At 54.6% G+C, this 10,054-nt stretch overlaps 1 protein-coding gene across 1 annotated transcript; it reads right to left on the bottom strand.

Moving 5' to 3' along the window:
* Nucleotides 1–4,117: 4,117 nt before the first annotated feature.
* Nucleotides 4,118–8,396, bottom strand: CST3 (cystatin C). Its single transcript, XM_046680082.1, has 3 exons — nt 8,071–8,396; nt 5,324–5,428; nt 4,118–4,467 (listed from the first exon to the last, which is right to left on the bottom strand). The coding sequence occupies exons 1-3, from the start codon at nt 8,308–8,310 to the stop codon at nt 4,384–4,386; spliced, it is 429 nt and encodes a 142-aa protein (XP_046536038.1). The 5' UTR covers nt 8,311–8,396; the 3' UTR covers nt 4,118–4,383.
* Nucleotides 8,397–10,054: the final 1,658 nt, after the last annotated feature.

Below are 10,054 nucleotides of genomic sequence, written 5' to 3'. Positions count from 1 at the left end.
AGGCTCAGGATTGTTTGGTGATGTTGCCTCCATGTGGACAGTGTGACCAGTGAAGAACACACACACAGCCCATGGGGGAAACAGTCACTAGCACCATTCATTGGCTCGCAGCCATTCAGAAAAGGTGGCTGTTTTCCCTAGTCTTCCCCAGGGGCTACGATTTGGGTAAAAAAAGAAGTTGCTATTCATGATCAAAATACCTTATGAAAAGGGTGGATCCTGTTTACCAGCAAGCCCTTTGTTTTATGAGCATTTTGATGGGCGTGGGGAAAGTCCAGAAAGAGCTGAACTGTTCCACCCCACAGAGGGAGGGTTTGAACCTCCAGAGGGATCTGGAGGGAAGGGACAGAGTGAACAAATGGGCACTGCTAAGGGAAGGAGAAACCAGTGAGGCGAATAAGGTCAGTGACTCAGTGGGGTGAAAGTTAAGTGGCAACAACCTCTGGAAGTGAGGCCAAGGGCATTTCACGAACAGGAATGCCCAGTGCTGGGGCTGAAGATGTCAAGGTTACTGCTCCACAGAAACCTGCCGAGCTGCCTGAAATCTTAATGAAAGATCACTGACCTAAATGAACGCTTTGGGTGAAAGGCATTTTCATTTGGTTTTGTTTGACTGTGTTTTATTTACTGGGAATGGAGGAGGGGCCTGGGGTGTATGTCTAGGGGGGTAACTGGCACCAGAAGTGTGTTGAGATGCAGGTGGGACCCTGAGAGAGAAGCCTTGCACCTGCTGCAATTTGCAGATGTTTTAGGAGCCATTGGACTGCACAGGGAATCTGATTGGGCTGTAGGTCAGTGGTTCTTTGGGAAATCAGTTGGGGAATATTGCACAATTCCAGTGCCTCAGCCAAGATCAGTTCAGTTTCTCAGAGTGGGACCAGGCATCAGCATTTTTGAAGCTCCCCAGGTGACTGCATGTGCAGCCACGCCTGGGACACCCTGTGCACCTTCTCTGGTCTCAGGGAGCTGGAGGCCCTGGCCGACATCGGAATGAACCCTGAGTGTATCTGACTCTGGGCTTAATAAACCTCAGGTGACGTGACACTGAGGTGACCCAATGGGAAGCCCGAAGCCAAGGGCGAGAGAGCAGATATGGGTGATTGAAAGAGAATCTGCTCCTTGTTTTGGCTATCATTTGATTCACCGCTTCTCAGTGTTGTGTGCGTTGTTAGCACAACAGAGTGTAATGAAAAGGAACGGGTGGCTGGACCGCTGTCTCGGACGCCTCCCCTCTCTAGCTCGGTCCTGGAGGCTCAGGACAGGGGTGGCGTTTTACTCCCTCTGCATTTTCTAAGGGGGCTGTGGCTTTGTGCACGGTCAGTCCTGCCCTTCTGCATCCAATGGTAGTAATGGACCACAAAACCCCTGATTTCTAAGGGTCTATAAATTATGAGCCACCAAGACAGACACAAGAAAAACAGGCAAGATCAATAAATTTCTTCTATATCGGCAACAACTGGTGAGAGATACAGTGGGGAAATATTCCTGACAAAAATATAAAATATCCAGGGATAAATTTCACAGGAAATATGAAAGATGCTTAAAAAAGTTATTTTATACTCCTGGAGGGCATAGCAGTGGCCTGAACTCATTGTGTAATATATGGTATTCTAAAATGAAAAGGTTGAATACTAAATGTTGTCGATTTTTTTCCCCAAATGGAATATAAAGTCAATGTAGTCCTAGTTAAAAACACAGTAATTCTACTTTTTGAACTTAAAAAAAAATTCATCCAGAAGTATAAATACAATATACTTAGAAATAAAATTTAGAAAAGAATAAAGAGAACGCTCCTGACCTAACAGATACAAAACATTATATTTAAAACAAAGTAGTTGGCACAGAAAAACAAACCCAGTTAGCTTTAGGATAGAAATCCAGAAACTGCCCTATGATGCTATGGGAATTCCCTATACAAACTATGGCCTTTTGAGGCAGTTATTGGAAACCTCACAGAAAAAATAGCTAATAATATCATTTGAAAAAAATGAAGTTAGACTCATAAGACACCACATAGAAATAAAATGTTGACATTCTGACTGGAATAATGCTATGGGTTTACGTAACACACTGCCCTCAGTGCTGTACAGGTATGAACACAGCGAACCCCCATAACCCCGTGAGGAAGGGACGCATGCTGTCCCCTTACTGATGACAAGCGAGGCTCAGCAAGAGCGAGGAGCTTGCCCAAGTCACACAGCCAGCACAGTCCTCACTGAGGCTGCCTGGCTCCAGAGTCCCTGGGCTGCACCCTCTTCAAGGCATATACACACGCACACTCTCAGGGGTGTCCCGGACACTACTGCTGTGTGACAAGTCACCCTAACACTTGGAAGTGTGGTATGATCACCATTCCCTCTCGCTCACAGCTTTGTGGGCCAGGAAGGGAGCAGCTGGGTCGCCCTCGCTCGGAGGCTCTTGTCTGACTGGTCCCCTGAGAGCGAGGGGGTGGGGTGGGAGGGGCAGGGGGTGCTGGGTGTCCACAGCAGCTCACTCTCGTGGCAGCAGGGGACGTGGGTTTGGCTGGCGCTCAGCTGGGGCTGTGCACTGGGCACCTCAGGGGCCTCTCCAGAATGGTGGTCTTGGAGGAGTCACGCTCCTCACGGATGCTGCTCTCTGGGCAGGTGTACAAGAGAGCTCAGGGGAAGCCAAGGGTCTTCTCTGACCCTGCTGGAGAGGTCAAAGGGTCACTTCCTCTGCAGTTTCCAGTTGAAGCAGTCACAAGCCCACCCAGATTCAAGAGGCGGCTCACAGACCCCACCTCGCAAGGAACGTCAAATGCAAGGAGTGTCAAAGAATATGGGGACCACGTTTTAAATCACCACAATATATAATTAGATCAATGAAAAAATATCTAAAACCTATTGTTTACTCAGAGCCGGGCACTGTGCTAAACTTACTTATATGAATAATTTTATATGTTATACACATATTTACCTTTAAAATAAACTTAACATAAACATAGAAGTAAAACCATGCAGATAAAACTTGTAGGGGCTGTGTGGCCTCTCCTGGACACACTGGTCTGGGTAATGTCCGGGTCAGAGAGCCTTCTGGGTCACAGCGCCTCACCCGGACCCCCAAGGTTGTGGTACCCACAGGCCTGTCCACTACCTGAGGTGGACCTGGGGTTTAAAGCAGCCTGACCCCCATGGTGACGGCTGTGAAACACAAGGCCACTCAGTGTTGTTAGGAGATGGGAGCAGACACACAAGGGGTGGGGAGCTGCGGGCGAGCCAAGCTGTGTGTTCCGCCTCTTCCCCACTTGGGCTTGCCCCCCACCTTCCAGGAGGAAGGGAGAAATGGAAGTGTCCACCAAGGGGTAGCTTTACAGGAAATCACTGATTTATTGTTGTGCCTGGATGCTGGTTACTTGTGAAACCAAGATTTTTCACGAAAGTAGGAAAGACCCTATAGCGAGGCCTTCAGTCCAGGCCCAGAAAAGAGCTGGCAGGGTGACAATGGGTAAGCCCTCGGAAACCACGTCACGAGACGCATCAGAAAGGCCTTGCTTTCACTCTTTCCTATTTCAGTCTTGGTTCTGACCTTGACTGATCTTGATTCTGATTGGTATGTCCCCAGTTAGTAACATACACACACATATACTTTAATTTTTGTCTTTGTCTCCTCATAGGTGCCTGAAGTCTATTGTGGAAAGAAGTTATTATAAATCAAACCAGAAATCATTATTTAGTTTCTAGAGAACTTGACCAGTGAACATCCAGCCCAGGAGTGTGATCCACTCAGCACACATGGCTGAAATCTACCGTCCGGCAGAGCCCCGTGAGGGTCGCCCTGGGCTGTGGGCTCCGTCTGACTCCTGTCCCTGCTGTCCTGCCCATGCTCGCTGTCTGACTTCTTTTGAATGCAGCAGTGCAGGTCCCCTCTTCTCCCTTATCCGATCAAGAGACACCCTGGCTGAAGCCTGAACTCCCAGACGACTCCATGACTTAATCATCCCAAAAAGGGGCCGCAGGCTCTGCGCTATGCCTGCCACGGCCGCAGAGCTCTCGGCTTGTCTGTTATGCAGAGCCAGCGCGACAAGGAGCTCTTCACAAAGTAACTGCTGAAACACCTCGTGTGTGCACATCCCCGAGACAGTGAACAACTCTCCAAGTAGCTGATGTTACTTTTTTATTAAGTGAGAGAGGAGCAGAACATGCGCACTACGTACTGCTGCATTTGGAAAGCAATCAGAAGACAGAAGTGAGTTGGAGCCACTTAGCTGTACAAACAATACCCGAGAAGCCTTCTCTGTGTGTCTCCTGAGGCTGGGACACTGAGGGGACTTCCAGCAGGATGTGGTCACTCATCTAAGCTTAGGAGCTCTACAAGGCGGGGTGCGAGTGAGAGGCAGTGTGGCCGGGCCTGTCACACAGTCCTCTACGCCTCGTGGCAGCTGGACTTCACCACAGACATTGTGCCCATCCAGGGCACAGTGTATATCTGGAAAGAGCAGACTGTTTTCTGTGAAAGGGAAGAGAGAGGAACAGTCTGTTACGGTTCCAGTTAAAAAGGAAAATGCCCAGCACAGATGTCAGAAGAGTGGGTGAGGGATGCTGGAGGGACTCCTGCTGAGCCCCAGAGCACAAGAGGACTCTGCAGCACCCTCTCAGCCACCCTGCCCTTGGCTCCGAGTCCAGGAGAGGGCATTGTGACCCCTACCCCTCAGCCCACAGGACTCCACGCTGTCATGCCCCCAGCACAGCCCTTTAAGGAACAGCCTGTGCAAGGCCACAATGCCCCAGGGGTGCAGGGCACCATCCCCAAGTTCCCTCCACCACCAGTGGGCCGGCATTGAGACAGGTCCAAGGGGAAGGACCCAGGGGCTGGGACCTGGGTCCAGGAAACCCTCCAGAAAGAGGCAGGATGTCTGTACTGGGGGGGTGACGAGAGGTACACCGCTCTCGCCAGAGGCTGAGACTTCCCAAGAACCAGCCAAGCCCACGGCGGGTCTGGGATTCAGCGAGCAGGGTGGACTCGGAGGGTGTCAGCTGCTTCTAACTCCCTCTGATCTGTCTGGGTGGCTGAGGCTGGGATTAAACGGCCCTTTCTCGCTGCCCAGCAAACACCCCACAGCTGAGTCCTCCATCCAACAGGCAACAGTCCCCACAGTACATGGTGCCCCAATTCTCCAGCTAAAACCCCCTTATAAATTCAAATTTGTCACATGCATACACAGGCCCCCTTCCGCCCACATGCACACACACCTGGGCACACGCACAGCCCCCCAGCACTCTCACATCATGCACCCACAGGCACAGGCACAGCCCCCACCCCTCTGGCCCGCGGGGCTGTTCCCGGTCTGGCATCAGGCACATACCCTCGGTGGGTCGTGGAAGGGGCAGGTGGCCAGGTTGGGCTGAGACTTGGTGCATCTGGTTCGGCCGATCTCCACGTCCAAGAAGTAGTTCAGCCCAGCCACGACCTGTACGCGGGGAGAGCAGGACTCGCTTACCACAGCCCGCCAACTCCACATGCATCCTTCCCGCTCTGGGGAGCACTCACGGGCTGCCAAAGCCGGCAGCCACCTCCTGACCGCTGGTGAGCTGCTGTGCCCCAGGCCCTTCTTGTAACCTGTTCACACAGTGGCTCCAACAAGGGTCTCCCGCAGCCCAGCTGGAGGCGAGGCAGAACAGAAGGTGGAAGCTAGGCACCAAAGTCCTGCTCACTAGGTTCAGGAGGAAGGCGCAGGTCTGGGGAGCCTGCCAGGGCGGTGCTGAATCCTGTGCCAGGGCTAGGACTGAGCTAAAGGAGGTGGTTGGGTGTGGGGTGAACGCTGTGTCAGCTCAGGAAGACCATCCCAGGATCACGTCTAAGCTAAACTCCACTCACTAGCCTCAAGCCCTGGGAATCTCCCTCCCTCGACGGAACCCAGGTCTATTTACTCACTGAGCAGTAAGAAACGAGATGCTTCTCTCACGCACACACGTGTTAGGCTGATAAAAGGCTGCTGCTGGAACGCCTATCTCTTAGGGGTGATTTTTGATGGGAATATTTCTGATGTGTGTCACCACACCTGTGTGTCTTCTACATTTGAGATGACAGGATAGAAGTGAACCCTGTCCTCACACAGGGCATCCCAAAGCCATGCTTCATCAGAGCTTGGGGAAGCACAGGACGAGAGGCCGGGGACCACACCCTACTCAGTGGAAACACAGCGAGTCCTGTGATCCTTCTCGTGTCAGTTTTCCCATATGACTGCGGGCCGATGAGCTACGATGCCAAGGTAGTGTCACACTCAAGAGGAGCAGGCTGGCAGGGCCCAGGTGAGCAGGGATCACATACGTTCTGTCCAAAGGGGACAATGCCAGCCGACAGGTGCAGGAGGAGAAATGCGTGTGGTCTTGACGCAGCTTCTGAACTTTCAAGAGAAGGTGGAAAGGAGCCCCCAACACTGGCATGTAGTACTACACTTTGGCTGCTGCATGGCTACGTTCTGCTCTCCCATGAGATGCAGGCCAGCTCACCGAAATTCTAGCCTTCCTTCAAGGATGAGTACAAGGCCCAGAGCCCTTCATGACACTCCCTCCCGCCCCCTTCTCGGCTCTGATGCCTGCACTCCTTCCTGGCCAGAAACACAGGCAGGCTGGCTCGGGCAGGGGGCAGGCAGCCTCCTCCCTACTGCAGCAGGCACTCAACTACCCTGATTACTGGTGGCAGTGCGCCCATCGCAGGCGGGGGAACCAGAGGTCACAACCAAGAGCCTGTGCCCATGGATGGAACCTGCACAGGGATCCTGTCCGCCAGGATCTCGAGACAGAGGGAGATTCTCATGTAAGACCCTCTGCTCTGGGATGCACGTAGGCCACACACCAGCTCACTGACTCATGTGTTTGTTGCTAACCTCTGGGTGCTGGGGCAGCAGCGAGGGCCCCGCCTCAGGGAGGATGTTCTGAGTGTTGGCCCCTAATGCCACTGCCTGAGGAGGCCGTGGAGGCCAGGTTAGTTTAGTGGCACCTACTGAGAGGAGGCACGAAGGAGAACACACCTCTTCCACATGACCTGACCCTCACCTTGAGGAAACACCAGGCCAACCCAAACTGAGCAAGTCTGCACCACAACTAGCTGGACCCTTCAAAAGTGCCCAGGTGAGGAAACAGACTGGGGGGCTGCTGCAGAGTAAAGGAGGCTGCAGGACAGCGGCAGAGGCACCCGATCCTGCGTGTCCTGGGCTCTCAAGGACATCAGTGGGACCGTCAGGGACGTCTGAATAAGTTCTGTGTCTTAGATAACTGTCAGTGCTGATTCCTGATTTCCAAACTGTACTGTGGTCATGTAAGAAAATGCCCTTGTTTTTAGGAAATATATACTGCATCACTCTCAAAAGGTTCAGAGAAATAGAGGCTTACAAATATTTACACTCACACGTATGTGGCAAGTGAGGCGAATAAAGCAAATATGGCAAAATACCAACATCGGAGGAATCTGGGTAAACGATCTACAGGCACTGAACGTGCTATTTTTGCAACTGCTCTGTAAGTCTGAAATTATGTCAAAATGAAAAGTTAAAAAGAGGAAAAGTGCTTAAAAAACCACTCAGTAGGAGAGTCAGGAGGGCCGCCAGGTGTGGGATGTTGTCCCTTCGCCTGTGGTCATTTAGTTGACAGCTCCCCTGAGCCCCGGGTCCCACTGGGCTGGAGCAGGGCGCTGGGGCGAGGGTTGCAGGCACTGCCGGTGACGCGCCGCCGAGGGCTGTACGGTGACAGGAAAGGCTGGGACGCGCCCGGCTGCGAAGCGCGGCCACACACCGGGCGCCAGGGCTCCGCGCTGAGCCCTCCCGCGAGCGCGGGGCCGGCGGGGGCGGGGCTGCTGACGTCGCGCAGGCCACGCCCTCCCGGGCCGAGCCTCGCCCTTCGGGCTAGGCGCCCCGGACCAGCCCACCACCCGGGACCCCAGACCCTGCGGTCCCCCGCCGCCCGGGCCCCCCGCCCCCGCGGCTCGCCGTCCCCCGCCGCCCGGGTCCTCCCCGCCGCCCGGGGCCCCCGACCCCGCGGCCCCAAGTACCCCGCCGCCCGGGTCCTCCCCCGCCGCCCGGGTCCTTCGCCCCCGCGGCCCGGCGGGACGCACCTGCTTGCGGGCGCGCACGACGCGCAGCGCGCGGCTGTGGAAGGCGTCGTTGCTGGCCTTGTTGTACTCGCTGAGCGCGAAGTCGAGCGCCTGCTGCACGCCCTGCTCGCTGATGTCCGCCTCCGAGATGCCGCCCACCAGCTGGCGCTTGCCGGCGCTCGCGGCGGCCGCGGGGCTCGCGGCCAGGCCCAGGGCCAGCGCGGCCAGCAGGAGCAGCGGGGCGCGTGGGAGCACGGCCATGGTCTGCGCGGAGGAGCACCGGACGAAGGACAGCAATGCGATCCGACCCGAGGCCTCGGGCACCCCCGGCCGGCCGCGCTTTTATCCCCTGGCCGCCCTCGGGCAGCCGGCCCGCGCCGGCTCCTCCTCTTCCGCCTCCCCACCCGCGGCCCGCCCTGCCCCCGGGCCCGCCCTCCACGCGGGCTGTTCCTCCCCTCCGCCGCAGTCCGGGCCCGCGACCCGCTCTTGCCTGCTCCTCCGTCCCAAGCCTGGCCTCCTCCCCAGGACCGCGCCTCCTGCCAGTCCTGGGCTTCCTCGTCCTGGCTCGCTCCCCACTCAGTCCCGCTCCTCCCCCGAGTCCAGGTCCCCCTTTCCAGCGCTCCAAGCCTAGCTCACCCAAATCTCACAGTGTCACCCCTCTCGGGGCCTGCAAACCCCTGAACTCTGATTCTTTCTCTGAAAAGGGAAAAATAAAAGAGAAATAGGGGTCGTGGCCTCTGAGCAGAGCATTTGTTCCAAGTCTGGGGATCCTGGGAGCAACGGTGCCATTTCAAAGGCTGGGGCAGACCCCATCTGCACCCTGTTCTGGAGAACTTCTTTGCCAAACATAAATGAATGAATTAGCCTGTATTTGATAAAAGGTCATCGGGTTCTCTTTTTCACAACCCATTTACTTCTTCCACCGACAAGCCTCTCTCGGGCTTCTCCCCGGGCCAGGTGTTCCAGGGCCTGTGCATAGATATGGCGTGGGTGACTACATCGGACTAGACATTGTAGAAAGTAGGTTTAATAATATTTAACCCAATACACCCAAAATATTATTTCAACATATGCAACAGTTGTTAGATATTTTACATTCTTGTGTGTGTGTACTGTGTTTGGAATCCTGTGTGTCTGTTTTACATTTAGAGCAGGTGTCAGTTGGGACCAGCCCCATGTCAAGCGCCCTCTGGCCCAGTGTGGCTGTGTGTGGGGCAGGGGTCAGTAATGAAGATCGGGGAGTGGTAGGTCCTCTGTTGGCAGGCAAACAGAAACGGAGATGGGTGCTGCTGGACGCTGGTCGGGGAGGCCCCTTGGAGAAGACAGACGTGTAAGCTGAAACCTAAAGGACAAGAAATCCTGCTGAGACCAGGGAAAGAGCTTCAGGAAGAGAGAACGGAGGGTGGGGCTGGGCACACCTGTAGTAGAACCGGACTCCACCTGAGGTGGAGGGGTAGGGTGCAGGCAGACCCTGCCACGCGGCGGGTTGGGGGGCGGTGGAGTAAAGGGGCGGTGCTGAGGCAGCGAGTGTGGAGCAAGGGGCCACTCTTGCTTTTCCTCTCAGGGAGCCACATTCCTGGCTCTGGTCCTCTGTACACTGCTTGGAAAACTTTCTTCATTTTTAAAAAACCAACTTGAATGAGGCATAATTTACATACAATAAAAAGCCTCGTTTTACGTGTCCCGACAAGGAATTTTAGCAAATATATACACAAGTATTACCACTCCATGGAAATCTGGAACACTTCCATTACCCGGGGAGGTTTCCCAGTGCCCCTCTGCAGTCAGTCACATGCCCGCCCCTGGCTCCTGGCAATGCACAGATCTGTCCCTGGAGACTTGGGGTTGCCTGTTCTGGAGCTTCCCATAAATAGACTCATGAAGTGTGAGTGCCAATGTGTCTGGCTTCTTTCACGCAGCGTCATTTTTGAGATTCCCTCTGTCGTGGCGTTAACCTAACTGTTGGCTGTCTTTCTCCCTGGACTGAGAGGACGTGGTCAGCTGA

The sequence above is a fragment of the Equus quagga genome, chromosome 12 (genome assembly GCF_021613505.1).
Source record: "Equus quagga isolate Etosha38 chromosome 12, UCLA_HA_Equagga_1.0, whole genome shotgun sequence".
Taxonomy (NCBI): domain Eukaryota; kingdom Metazoa; phylum Chordata; class Mammalia; order Perissodactyla; family Equidae; genus Equus; species Equus quagga.
The sequence above is the reverse complement of the archived record's forward strand: the minus strand, read 5'-3'. Positions and strand labels throughout refer to the sequence as shown.